The sequence below is a fragment of the Equus caballus genome, chromosome 2 (assembly GCF_041296265.1).
Source record: "Equus caballus isolate H_3958 breed thoroughbred chromosome 2, TB-T2T, whole genome shotgun sequence".
Taxonomy (NCBI): domain Eukaryota; kingdom Metazoa; phylum Chordata; class Mammalia; order Perissodactyla; family Equidae; genus Equus; species Equus caballus.
This window is the reverse complement of record NC_091685.1, coordinates 35273460-35287433: the sequence shown is the minus strand read 5'-3', so window position 1 is coordinate 35287433 and position 13974 is coordinate 35273460. Positions and strand designations below refer to the sequence as shown.

The 13974-nt window shown below is 56.9% G+C and overlaps 1 protein-coding gene across 2 annotated transcripts in view; it reads left to right on the top strand.

The window, feature by feature from the left end:
• Positions 1–13974, top strand: part of PAX7 (paired box 7) — a 98146-nt gene that overhangs the window by 1052 nt on the left and 83120 nt on the right. Inside the window, exons 2-4 of one of the 2 annotated variants that reach the window (XM_070246421.1) lie at positions 1797–2032; positions 2610–2736; positions 3718–3846. In XM_070246421.1, coding sequence (XP_070102522.1) covers positions 1797–2032; positions 2610–2736; positions 3718–3846 — 492 coding nt within the window. 2 annotated transcript variants of the gene reach the window in all.

Here is a 13974-nt window from a genome sequence, read left to right as displayed (position 1 = left end):
AGCGCACACCGCGGAGATCTTTCCTGCGTTTTTGTTTTGATTTATTTTTAAACTAATGGAAGGCCTTCAACCTGTCAACTGAGGGATCATTGGGCTTCTGGCGGTAGGGAGCCCAGGCTGTCACGGAGAAGTGGTTAGAGAGAGGCGCCACTTTTATTTTCTTAATTACTCTTCTTGTAATTGTTTGAGCCTCTTGTGCGTGAGGAAGGGGAGAGAAGGCAAGGCAGGGATGGAGGGGGGGCGGCTTGCGGTCTGGGGAGCGGGGGCCCCTCCGGCAGCGAGACGGCGGGGGTCCCTGAATTGGACAGAGGCGCGGAGAGTGGCTCCGTGATCAAGTGCGCGCGAGCAGCCACGCAGGCGGGAGAGCGCCCGAGCTCGGGGATTTGCCGAGCTCTCTGCTGTAGCGAATGCAAGTAAAACAGGCGGCCGAAGACGCGCGGCGGATTAGAACAATATTTGCCCAACATGACGCAGAATACTGAGGAGAGCCGAGCGCTGGTCGCTAAAGAGGCTCTTGAATATAAAGTTGGGCGCTCGAGAGCTCTCGAGCGCTAATGGCATATCCCGCCACGGAGACTGAGTGACTCTGACTTGGCGACGCACGATTTCTGATTAAATCCGAGGGTGACTTCAGGCACCCACTTTTACAGGCAGAGGTGGGGGGACCGCGAGAGCGAGGGAGGAGGCGGTAGGAACGGCTCTGCCGCCGGAGCCCCTTCTCGCCTCCTCCTTTCCAATTATGCCGGCAGCTCCCTCCGCTCGGGCGCTGTGAAATCGTTCTAATCTGCCAGATCTCCGCAGCCGCCGAGTCCCCAAATTGGGGGGATCGAGGCCGGATTAGTGCACCGGGTGTCCCCCACCCTTCTGTGAGGAAATGGTGTAGACTTTGCATTAAGGCTCCAAGGCGTTCTGTCCTCCCCCGCACACACCAGCGGTGCCTGTCTTCCTGGTTCCCAAAGTCACCCGCAGCCGGGGACTCTGGCCCACTGTGTACCAGCCACCCTGACCCTGCACGGACACTTCATGGATTTTTGAGGCCAAACGGGTATTTGATTTAGGAGCTTGCCGACAATGCAGCGTGTCCCCAAATTGTCCCAAAACGAAATTAGAACTTTGAGAGGGGTTGGAAGCAAGGGGGTCCCTCAAGGGACAGCCACGTGCCCCCAGAGGCAGCGGCCAACAGCATTATGTCGCCGGTCCCTCGACTGTTCAATTATGGGCAGGACAGTTCCACTGCCCAGGCCAGGGATGTAAATACTCTTAATAAACCAGCTCCTTCTGGCCCCCAATGAAGGGGATCAGTCTTGACCACTTAGAGCATGGAGCTGACCCGATGGGCCTCATCTCACCTGTTATTGGCCTCTCTAAGAGGCAGAGGGTCCGGCAGCCCAAGCCACATCCTGGGGGACAGAGAGCCATCGGTCCCAGAGTCTCCAGGCTCCACCAGCCTTGTGGCTCTGCCCTTTCACCTCTGTCTCTCTCCCTCTTCATCTCAGACACATTCATATCTCCCAGGTGTGTCCTCATCCCCCCTAGTATGGCAGGACCGGGGGACACAGCATCTGGGGGGACTCTCGCAGCCAATAGTGACCCCTGTCTCCATCTCTGAGGGACCCTCCCTCGGCTTCATGACAGTTTTTTCCTGACCTCTGAACTGCCACCGTTCCAAATGTAGGGAACTTGGAGATCCACTGTCGGGGTCTTGGGGCTCAAACAACATCAGAGTCAAGGGGTGCACCCAGCATCTCATCCTCACCCTGTGCCCCTCTCTTTCCTCATCTCCCCTCCTTCTCCAGTGTCTACCCCACTTGGCCAAGGCCGGGTCAATCAGCTTGGCGGGGTCTTCATCAACGGGCGACCCCTGCCTAACCACATCCGCCACAAGATAGTGGAGATGGCCCACCACGGTATTCGGCCCTGTGTCATCTCCCGCCAGCTGCGTGTGTCTCATGGCTGCGTCTCCAAGATTCTCTGTCGCTATCAGGAGACGGGGTCCATCCGGCCTGGGGCCATCGGCGGCAGCAAGCCCAGAGTGAGTGTCTTTGCCGCAGAGCGGGCAGTCAGTCTTCCTATGGTTGGGGGATCCTGCTGAAGGCCGGCTCACTACCCCGCCGGTGTCCCCCAGTAGCACCGGGGGTCTGTATGTTTCCAATGGAAAGAACAGTGGGAGAGTGTCCCCACCTCAGGTCCCCCCCCCCCCCTTACCTGAATTTCTCAGGGATGGGGATAACTGAGGTCCAGATTGCCCAAGACTTTGAGGCCAGTGAGTCATTCCTGGGCTGTCCCTATATCTCTTCTGAGCCCCTATCACCAGCCCAGATCAGGGAACATCTTCCCTCAGTCCTGCCTGAAATAGTGTGGGGCGTCCTGGAGGTCCAAATTAAGCTTCTATTTTATTACGTACCACTACCCTATTCTCCCCAACCCCAGCTGCCTTCCTGGGAGCCAGGAACAGGTTTCTGGAAAGGATAAAGCCAATCTCAGAAGGAGAGCATGGTGACCAGAGCCACCAGCTTGGCCAGGGGCTCTTGGGAGGTTGATATTAAAAGTCTCTCCCTCCCCCACCCCATCTTTCCACTCCTACTCTCCCACCTCCACCTCTGAAGCAGGTGGCGACTCCCGATGTGGAGAAAAAGATCGAGGAGTACAAGAGGGAAAACCCGGGCATGTTCAGCTGGGAGATCCGAGACCGGCTGCTGAAGGATGGGCACTGCGACCGGAGCACCGTGCCCTCAGGTGAGAAGGCCGCTGAGCCAGCGGAGCCTGCCGGGGTCTGGCCAGGGCTGCGGCTGTGTGGGGCTGGAGGTGGAGAGGAGGGGAGGTGATGGATGCCAGGCAACTTGAGAAAAGTTGGGAGGAAAAGGGAGTGCAGAGAGTGAGAGCACAGGTAGGAATCAAAACCGAAAGGAAGATGGAAAGAGGGAAAGAGGACAGGAAAGAGAGGAAGTTAGGAAAGAAGGAAAGGGGGGAGAAGGAAGGAAGGAAAGAAGGGAGGGAGGAAGGAAGGAGCAAAAAGTTATCCTTAAGGTTGGGTGACAAGAGAAGCTCCCTCGGAGCTTTCTCAGAGAAGCGACCTAGAGAGATGGGTCTGTCTTAGGAAGGGTGATCTCCGTGGGCTCTCTGGACCCCCTTGTCCAAGCCATCATTTCTATTCCGTTGCTGCCATCAGCCCCCAGTGGGTCCCAAACGTGGAGGCCCTGAACCGTGCTGCCTGTGACAGGGAAAGTGGCCTGCGGTGTGTGTGTGCACACGTGTGCAAGGGCGTTCAGGCATGCAGGGCTGGGCAGCACACCTAGGGGGTGGGGATGGCCTCCCCAGGGGATGGAGGGCCTCCAGGGAGGGCCTGGGGAAGTGAGTATGTGAGCATCTAGGGTATGTGATAATGTAAGGCACAAGTGTGTGCAAGGATGTGTATAGGAGTGCACCAGGTGGTGCCTCTGCCATAGTCTCTCCACCATCTGAGAGCCTCAGGTGGGAACTTCCCCATGTGGGCGACTGCACTTGTGCCCCAGAGTAGGTGTAAATCTTAAATGGGGGGCTGGGATGGGGGCAAAGGGTGTGAATCCCCTTGCCGTGTGTGTGTGTGTGTGTGTGTGTGTGTGTGTGTGTGTGTGTGTGAGGCGGGCTTCCTGACTTTCTCCCGGGGCCCAGGCCGGCCGCGCTCCCGGTTCCAACAACTTATACTCGCTCTTTTGCCTTTGAATTTCTGAGGTTTAGTGAGTTCGATTAGCCGCGTGCTCAGAATCAAGTTCGGGAAGAAAGAGGAGGAGGACGAAGCGGACAAGAAGGAGGACGACGGCGAGAAGAAAGCCAAGCACAGCATCGACGGCATCCTGGGCGACAAAGGTAGGGAGCCGCCCTGGGGCCTGCGACGCCCGCCTTTCCGCGCGCTGAGTTGCGGGCCAGAGGTTCGCTTCCGCCACCTCTGACTGGCGGACAGAACTGTAGGAGGAGAACTCGCAGCCCGCGGGGGCAGCCGGGGCCTCTCAGGGTTCGCGGAGAGCGCCCTCTCGGTGCCCCCCGGGCCGGGCGGGGCGCGGGGCCGGGGCGCAGATGGGCTTTGCGTCCCGGGAGAGGTTAGCGCCCGGTGCGCCACTGACTGCGCCACCCCTGCGCGCAGACGGAGCCGAGTTTTGGCTGCTAGTCCGGGTGTCGATCTATTATTTATAGGAAACTTGGGCAAGGGGGCGGGGGGCGAGGAAGGAGGAGCCGGCCTGCGGCTCCCTAAATGAATTTGTTAACCAGCCCCGCACACGCTCTCTAAACGGTCCCTTGAAACCCCTCCTGACAGTTGACTGACCGCTGCAATCAATAAAAATTAGCGAGTGCCGCGTGGGCCGCCGCCTAAGTCTCAGCCCCGCGTTGGCGGGGCCAGAACCGAGGCAGCACCGAGGGGACCAGATGCGCGCAGTGCCCAGCTGCTTTCCTCCGTCGTGGCGGGGAGGCGAGGCCAGGGCCCCAGATCCCAGCGTCGGAGATTGCAATCCGGGAGAGAGATGGGGGCTCCGCACGCCCTCTCTCCACTGTCCGCGCGGCTGCCGCGTGGGCTGACGTCTGAGCCCAGAGTCTCGCTTTTTCTCGAGAGGTGCTGGGGAAGGCGTTCATCTTTCAAGCGCCTGCACGCCGGGAAAAAGGGGCTGTGCTTTCGTTTATTGACGGGCGAAGTTTTGAGAGAAGGGAAAGTCTTTCCGCATTACCCCCTCCTCTCTGCAGCTCTCTTTGAGACTTGAGGAGTGTGCGTTAAGTGGGGACGTGGGGAGAAAAAGAAGCGGGGGACCCAGAGTCACAGAGATGATGCGGAGAAGCAGGGAGTCCCCAGCACCCACGCGGGGAGGCGGCAGGCAGACAGGAAAGACAGTGGCCATATGAACCTGCAGCCCGGTGGCTTAGAAAAAGTGGGAGAATGCCCCGACCCTGGAAACTTGTAAAGAGCACGTTTTGTTGGTTTCCTTCCAGAGGTTTCCCCAAGCCCCTCTCTCCCTGCCTGCCGCGAACTCCTTAGCCCAGGTCTCTCCAGCTTTCAGTAGTCTCTCCCAACCTTGAAGATGAACTTCACAGACAAAGCCCGCTTCCCAAGACAGCCAGGCTCCGCCCCCACAGGCCCGGTCCGAGGGGAAGGATGGGGGGGTGGGGGTGGCAGGGGCAGCCGTGAGAGCAGCCTGGAGCTGCGGAGGGGGTGGGCTATTGACATTCAGGGCCCCAAGTGGAGACCAGTCCTGCCAGGGACAAAAGGACGAGGGAAGAAAGAGAGCGGAGCTGTGCCTGGCACCCTGCTGTGCCGGGCCTGCCGAGGGGCCTGGGGTCTGAAGTGGAGCCGCCCGGCGCTGCCAAGTAGCCCCTGGCTTGGCTGAGGCAGCCCAGGGCCCTGGCACCCCTGTGGGGGGACCCAGTCCTTATTGCAGTTTGTGCTGGAAAAAGACTTAGCGGGACTTTTCTGTAGGCTGGGGGGACATCAAACTTGAATAATCTTTCCTGGCCAAATACTGCACAGCAGGCACTGCTTCTGAGAGATCGCCCGGGGAAGTGGAAGGAGGTTTGGTTTTACTTGGAGAGATTTAGGGGGGTGTGTGTCTGTGTGTGTCAGTCTATGAGGAAGCACAGTAGATAAATTTCCTTTGAGAAAGAAGGGAGAGAAGACCATGGACACATTATGTGGTTTGGGATCCATTTGATTCAAGGGAGTTCGGAGGCTTTGGGGTCCTCTGGGCTTAAGAAACCAGCTAACAGGCCGCTTCGCTGGACAGAGGTTTGCCCGGCTGGGCCGCGGAACCAGGAAGCTCGGGGTCTCCAAGGGATTAAGGAGGAGACTGGGTTTTCCAGACGGGGAGGCAGAGAGAGCACAGGCGCTGTCTGGAGAGGAGCTGCAGAAATGAAAGGCAAGCGGCTGGCCTGGTGTCCCGAAAGCCCCGCAGATTTTGAGTGACACGTTGGGCATTGTGACTGTGAGCTGGATGGCCGCGTAAGCCCGCGTGTCTCTTGGTGTGACTGTCGGCCCACAGGCCTTTGAATCCGAGTGCTGTGGGTCATCTCCTGTGCAAGTGGGATTCCAAGTGGGTGTGCAGTGTGATTGTAGATGGGTGTGAATGGGCTGGCGACACTGGGGCTTAAAGAGGGTTGTCTGTCCATCTGTGGACAAATCTGTCAGCTCCTGACTGGAGTACCTGGGCCAGTTGGAGGGCATCCCCGTGAACCGCCCAGTTGGAACCTCTCCTCTCTCTCCCAGGCCCCCGACATCAGTTTTATGGTCGTGTTAAAGGTGGGAAGACCTCCCAGCCTCCACTCCAGCTGTCCAGGTGGGGAGACGCACAGAAGCCCCATGGGCAGAGCAGGGGGAGGGGCGCACCCCCCAACTTTGTTTTGGCTTCTTGCTCTTGACAAATGCTTTCTCCGGGGGTTGCCCCTCTCATGGCGGGGAGCCGCCGAAGAAGGGGTTTAAGAGCTCTCCTCTTTAAGCGCTAAAGAGGGAGCCCTCCCGGAGTCCGTTTTTTCCTATCGTCCGCTTGGCATTTAATAATGTTAAGACTTATTAGAGCTGGTAATGAAAACTGGGACCGCTGAATAGCAAACTGTGTTGGAGAGGGGTGTAATAGCTTCCAGGCATGGTAAGAAACTATTTATCCGCAATCAGTCCTCACTCTCAGAGTTTGAAGCACAAACGTTAAGTTGAAGGGTTTTAAAGCAGATTAAATTGAGCTTTTATTTCTTTGCACTTTCATCTCTGAACAGCTCACTCCTGCTCCCCTTGGGCTGATATTCATGAGGCTGTTCGGTTTTTTTTTTTTTTTTTTTTTTTTTTTTTTTGCTCTTATCCTTGTTAAGGCTGAGTTATTAGGATTGTTGGTTGTGAGAATTCTCAGACCGCTGTGGATAGGGGCTCCAGCCATGCTCTGCTCACCTGGAGAGGGAAATGGACCGTTCTGTGCCCTGGTCCGTTTGGGCTCTCTCCGCCTCACCCCTGCTCCGAGGATCAGGGGAGAGACAGGCCACAGATGCAACCGGGAGAGGATTTGAGAAGAGACAAAAAAAAAGAAAGAAAGAAAGAAAGAAAGAAAAAAGATCTTCCCAACCTGAGTCCAGGGAGACTCTTGTGGGAAATTTGATCCTGGTTTGCAAAGAGCCACACCATTCCTCTGTGGGAGCTGGAGGGAGTGCGAAGAAATAAGCAGTAATAGTAAAAGCAGTAACAACAGAAATAAACAATAAGAGCGCCAAAGCCTCATGCGTCTGATAATGCGCAAACTTAGGCTGAAACTGAGCAGACCAGAGGGGATCCACTTTGGTCTCCAGAGTGGAAAGCCCAGCGGGGTCACAATTAATATGAAATAAGGAAAAAAAAGTCATGAGATTAAAATGCAGAAGGAGGCTGTGCATTTTCCTCTGGGGGGGGGGGAGCGTAGGGAGTGCTCATGTCAAAGTCCATCGGAGAATTTGCTGACATCCCGGGTGTGAAAGCCCGTCTGAGGTCGGGGCCGAGTGGGGTGTGTGCAAGTAGATGTGTGTTTCTTTGCATTTTTCCTTAATTTATTTTTAAAGCAGCAAACTTACAGGTGTGGAGTGAGAAACGACGGAGGGGCTCGGAAAGGCGGGGAGAGCCCGAAGTGTCGGTTTTAGACACTTGTAAAAGGAGGTGGGAAACAATTTAATTTGGCAGCAGCGATAGCTGCTAATGCGGTTTTCGGTCGTTTGCTACACTGGAGGAAGCTGTTTTGATTGTGTGTACAAGGACCTGCCAAATTTAATTAGGCTCCGGGGGAGCGAATGAATAGGGGAAGGGGGGTAAGCTCCCCTCAGCCCACATCGTTTTTTTTTTTTTTTTTCCGGCTTCACACCTGGAAGGGGCATTGTTTACCGGATAGGCTAAAACGCGAATGGGAAGAGGAGGGGGCGCAGAGGGAGAGGGGCCTTGGAAGAGGGAGCCAGGGAGGGGACGAAGATAGTCCATTTATCAAGAAACAATCTGCATTGATTTAAACCAACAAGTTCCCGCCTCTGTAAATGTGTGTTTAGAGAAAGGTAATTGACACTCCACCAAATCAAAGGATTACCCCGGGTTGGCAATCTAATCAAACCGGGTCCAGGCGGGATTTGAGGCTGTTCAGAGTGGGATCAGCTTCGCATAATGGGGGCTCGGAGGAAGATGGGAGGGTGTCAGGCAATTCCCCGGCTTTAGGCAGCGTTAGCTGGTGGATATTCAGCGAGACCGGAGGGAGGAGGGAGGGGGCCGGGCTCCGCCGCGCCCGGGCGATGGGGGGATGGGGTGAGAGGAGAGGGGGTGTGCAGGGGGGAGTATTCCGGCGGAGGGGGCTCCCGACGAGGGGGCGAGCCCACACTGGGCTGACAAGACTCCCCCTTTCTTCCCTCCATCCCCCCAGCCGTAGAAGAGAGAGGGGGAGGAGGGAGCGGAGACTAACGAAGAACAACAATGAGATAACTATTACAAAGACTAACACTGGCGCGCGCGCGCTCGCAGCCCCAGAACCCGCGGTAAATAAACAAAGTCGGCAAACTGTTTGCCAGATAAACTCGTGCCTAAATCGAGTGTGACGGGCAAGGAGAGAAGAGACAGAAGGAGATAAGGTTGGAGGGGGAATGAACGAACATAATCTAATAGAAGACATTTAGAAAACAAACTTTAAACAAGGGAGAACAGGCGAGCGGAGGGTAATTACCCGCCCCAGAGAGCGAGGGAAGCTGTTGGAGCGCTGGGGGTGGGGTGGGGGGGACGGGAGCCGCCGAAGAGCTGCGCCGGGTGGCGGGGGGGGCGGGTGCCTTTGGGACACCACAGGGAGCCAGGAGAGGGTCCCGGGGCACGCGAGGGAAGGGCTCGGCTCCCTGATTGAGGTTCCCGCGCGCAGCCCAGGCTCCCTAGCGCATTTCTAAACAGGGTGGGGTCCCCCACTGCGAAGGCCTGCGGGTTTCAGGTTCACCTCCGGGCACGCACCGCCGCACACTGGCTGTTTCGAGACGTTTGTACCTAAAAGACTCGTGTGCACGGCACAGCCGTTAAAGGAATTAGATATTTACCAGTTTGAAATAAGCCTGGCTAAGAAGAAGAGAGAAGAGAGAGAGAGACATTGAAAAGATGAGGCTGGGGGAAGACTTCAAACGAATTCATCACTTGGAATGGTGGAGAGGAGATTTACCAGACAGTATTGGGAAGTTATTTAGATATTAATAACACCTTTTCCTGAGGCGCGACCACGGCAGCCATCTGCGCTGCTCTCCAAGCTGTTTGGCTGGGTGAAATATGGGCGTCTCAAATGTGGGGAAGAGATAACGCAATCAGGCTAACCCTGGTCCTAAGACGGCATCGCAGCGTTAAACCCGGATTAACCTCCCCCCACCCCCGCCGCCCCCTCCCCTTTCCCAGCTTTCCAAATTTTTCAGTGGAATTTACATGGAAGGATTTAAAAGCACATATAACAGTAGCCTTAAAGCAGTAAGGTGATTATTTGGGTTTTTTTTTTTTTTAAGAATGTCTTTCTGAAAATGATAGTTGTCACACACTACATTTTATATAAATAATATTAAATAAAAACATATATTTTTTTAGGAGAGAGGGCTGAGCAAATGAGATTTCCTTCCAGGTCGCCTCTCTGGAGTTCCTATTTAGCATCATCAGCCAAGTTGATGGGGCTTCATTTAATGGGTGCCTAAGGATACCCACATGAGATGTACAAGACCCCCGGCTCTGGCCCTGGAAGCTCACCGTCTGAAGCCAGACAGAACTCCCGCCACGGAAGAGGCAGTGCCTGGTGAGGGGAAGACTTCTCCCTATTAAGAGCACAGAAGAGAAACCCCAAAGGGAGGTTCTCCAGGGGCTTTGGGGCCTTGAAGGCCATGACTAAGGGGAGGCACATTCCAGGAATTCCAGAAAAATAGCTCTTCTCCCTCTGCCACCCCAGACTAATGAGGTAATTAGGAAACCCAGTTGGGGATGGAGATGAGAGGGGATTGCAAGGTTGGGATGCCCTCTCCGTTTTTGCAGTCCTACAGCTTCCCTCCGCTTCACCCCCCCCCACCCCGCTCCACCCCTCCCCCGCCCCCGGCTCCCCCCAACTCTGGCTGAAAGAGGAAAAGGTGGAAATGGGGTCAGCGCTTTCTGACCTGCTCTGGAACGACTGGCCCCGGCTGGGGTCGGGCAGGGGGAGGGAGGGAACTCGCCTTCCCAAATCGAATCAAGGCAGAACGGTGACCTAAGGGGGAAACTTTGCCATTAGTAGAGAGATCTCTCCAAAACTTCAAACAAAGGTGGGGGGGGGGGGGGAGGCGAGGAAGCAGTCCGGGGTGAGCGCAGGGCGGACAAGGAGCATGCGAAGAGGAGGGACTTGGAGGAGGAAGAGAAGGGGTCGAGGGCAAAGGGGAGGTGGGGGCCAAAGGAAGGGGTGTAGAGAAGGAGAGGCGAAAAGGGGTCGGCTGCACTTGGAACTCAAGCCCAGGGGTGGGGGGGCCGGAGAGGAAAAGCGTGTCGGGTCTCGGCAGCCTTGGGAGGGATAAGGGGGAAGTTGTGTGCGCCCCAAGTCACGCTCCGAAGACGCCCCGAGGGCATTCCAGGGCTCCCGGGGCGCTCGTGCCTGGCCCTCGGTTCGCGGCTGAGTGAGGGTGCGTTGCACCGGCCGGGGAGCTCTCCAGACCTGCTGCGGACGAATTGGTCCAATTTCCCCGAGAATGCGGGTCAGCTAAGAGTTGGTCGAGGCTACACTGGGCCTGAGCCTGGGTCGAGACCAAGGGAGGGATGGCAGAGGCCCGGGACACACACAGCCACAGAGGTGGGACTAGAGAGAGTCGGAAAGGAGGAGGAGAGCGTCAGGAGCGAGAGCGCGCGCGCGAGAGAAAATTCAGAGTGAGGAAGACGTGGCGCGGGATGCGAGAACCTGCCTAGAGCGTCTCAGGACGCTGAGAAAGGCGGGGGGACCGAGGGAGGCGCGCAGCAGTAGGAAGAAAGACAAAGAGACGCAGAGTCACCGAAAGGCTGGCCTGGGACAGGCAGATCGGGAGAGACCGCGGGACCAGAGACAGCCCGCGGGAGAGCGCGGGCGGAGAGGGCGAGCGCGCAAAGCCGGGCGGCGGCGGGAGGCGGGCGAGCCGCTGTTGTCCTTTTGATCCGCCGCTGCTTCCCCTTATCAGAAGCGCTTTCGGTGACACTGGCACAAAGGCAGTTCGTCATATTACAGCGCGGCCCGGCGGCTCGCTGCGATCTCGCCGCTTAATTAGAGGCGAGCGAGTCGGGCCGGCGGGGCGGGAGGGAGGCCGACCTCGAGGCGGGGGCCCGGGCTGCGCGCTCCGACCCTGGGCGCTGGGAAGGGGCCGGCCCGCGCGACTGGCTCTGTTGGGACTAGGAGCAAGGGGGGCGGGGAACCCTTATTCAGAGCGTCGCTAAATAAACAGGCCAGTCCGGGTTTCACTGGTGGAGGACTGATACTTGCCTCCTTCGGGTTGTAGCAGCCGCCCCTTCTAAGTTCTCAGCTTTGGGAAAGGATGGCGCACAGGCCACCATCCCCACTCCCCGGCGTCGGACGCTGCCGACTGGAGGGTGAGTAAGGGTGAGGTTGCAACACCGGGCGAGCTCAAGGCTTCCTGCTACTCTGGGTCCAGAGCACACCCGCCAGTTCCCTGAGTGGCGCTTCCCTCCTCACATGGCCTGCTCCGCCTGTCTCCATTTGAACCCAGCTGTGCGAGGCAGGAGGAATGCGGGAGGGGCAAAGCGCATTGTGATGGCCCGGAAAGTAAGAGTTCTCACGTCCATCCTGCCCTCAGCTCACTGGCAGTGTTATTCTGGGACAACTCGCTCAACCTCTCTGGGTCTCAGTTTTCTCCCAATGGAAAATCAGATAATTGAACCAAGGCAAATATTCTTATCCTTTTGGGGGACCCTGGGCCCCCTTGAGAATCCGATAAAATCTAAGAAACTGGCCATTCACACAGGTTCATTCAGGCAGAATTTTGCAGACAGAATAAAGGGGTCTTCCGGCTTCTAGAGGCCACACCCCATTAAGAACTTCACATGTGCATGTTTCCCAGTGACTCTGGTATTCTCTATGGGCATCTGATTCCAGGAGCTGGAGCCCAAAATGAGGAGATGGGGGGGAGGGGGTGGTGAGGCTGAGAGCCTGCCCTGCCCTCTGTCTGGCCCTTGGTGCTTCCTCCCCTTTCCCAAACAGAGGCTAGTTCCCAGGTAGTCCAGTGGCTGGGATTCAGCGGGTTCACCAAAACAGAAGGGGTTGAGTCCACCCCGCCTTTGGTTGTTGGAAGAATCCTTTCTGAGGTTGTTATAGGCAGAGATAAGGGCAAATGCTATGCTCCCCTTTTGTCTGTCCCACAAAAGGAAAAGAAAGAAAAGGACAAGGAAGGGAAAAAATTAAAATTTTCTTAGCGGGTGAATTTCTTCATTCATTCTGTAAAAAATGTGAGTACCTACTACATGCCAGGCAGTGGGTAAGTGACGGGAGTACCTGCGACGTCGAGAAGGTCCCTGCCTCCAAGGAGTTGTGAGCCAAGTGGTTGAGACAGGAGACGAGCCCACACTCAGCAGAGGTGCCTCCGCTCGTGCGTTTGTGCGCGTACTTACCTGGACCTCCCTGTGCGCCCGCCTCCTCGCCAGGCTGCCTGTGTGTGTCTGGGTGTTTGTGAATATTGTGTGTGGTGGGGGGGAGTGTGTGTGTGTTTGGGGCCGGACTGAATTTGGCAGGCAGCCCCCAACCTGACCTGGGGAGTCGCAGGCGTTGGCTAGGGTCTCTCGGAGCACCTGGCTTAGAGCCGGAGCAGGAGGGAGGAGCTGCCCGACCCGTGCTCCGGGCTCCGGAGCCTCTCGCCCTCATTGCGCTCTTTGTCTGACGGCGCAAGAAGACCGCAGATCAAAGAGGCCCCCAGACACGACAGAAAAAGGGGTGGGGCGTCAGGCGCGAGAAATAACTCCAAAAACTGTGCCCAGAACTTTTCCCGGGTCCTTTCCGTGGGACCCAGACTCCGAGGAGCCCCAGCCGAGTGGACGGCCGCCTTTCCGCGGGGCCTTCTCCACGATCCCCAGCCTCGGCCTGGTGGCAGGTGGAGAGGGCCCACGGAGGCTGCGGGTTCAATTCCGGCCGCGGGTGTCTAGGTGACTGGGGAAGGTGGAGCGAAGTTTGTGGGACGGATGTGTGTTTGGGTGGTGTGTTGTGTATACTTTTGCGTGGAGGTTGTGGGTCTGAGATCCAGCCTTCTGATTCCCTGGAAACTTGTCCTGGAAGTCGGCACCGGATTTATTTGGGCTGCATAGACACGAAGATCAGATTCAAGCTGGAGTTTGTCTCCACAGCAACAACTTCGGGTTTGGCAGGGGCCCCGGGGGAGTCCTAAGGAACCTTCTGGAACTCTATCCGGTGGAAGCCTGCAGAAGTTCCCTTATCTCCCGCGGGCTCTTGTAACCACGGACCCAACTGCCGCTGCAGGTCCAGACGCAGGGCCCCACCCGGCGCTTCCCAGCCCCCGACGACCCGGCGCTGGGCCCCATCTCGGCGCCTCATCCTTGCAGGTTTCCTCCTGGCCTGGACTTTTTGAGCTCGGCTTCACTCTTCCGAGAGTCAAAAAGTCCGACAGAAAAAAAAAAAACCCTCCAATATATGTGTGTGGGAGAAAGGGCGCAGCTGGGAGCAACGTATTCTTCCGCTTTTTGACCCCACCCCACCCCTGCCCATACCCTTTTCTCTATTCTCCTCGTCCAGCTGTCTGCAAATGTCAGAATTCAAAATCTCTGCCCGCCCCTCCCATCTTTGACGATGGGGAAAGGTCCTGAGTTATTGCGCGGGCATTTCTGGGGGTTACTGGAGGCGCTAGGAGTGAACCACTAAGAAAAGAGGCTCTGGGACGTCCTTTAATAAATGGGTCGAATTGTGTTCCGGTTGGGAATTTCCCTTCGATGGCCGGTTCGGGGGACGCGAAGAGGTTTAGCTGCTGCGCGCAGACCTGTGCACCACGGACGACTACCGCTGTCGAGGC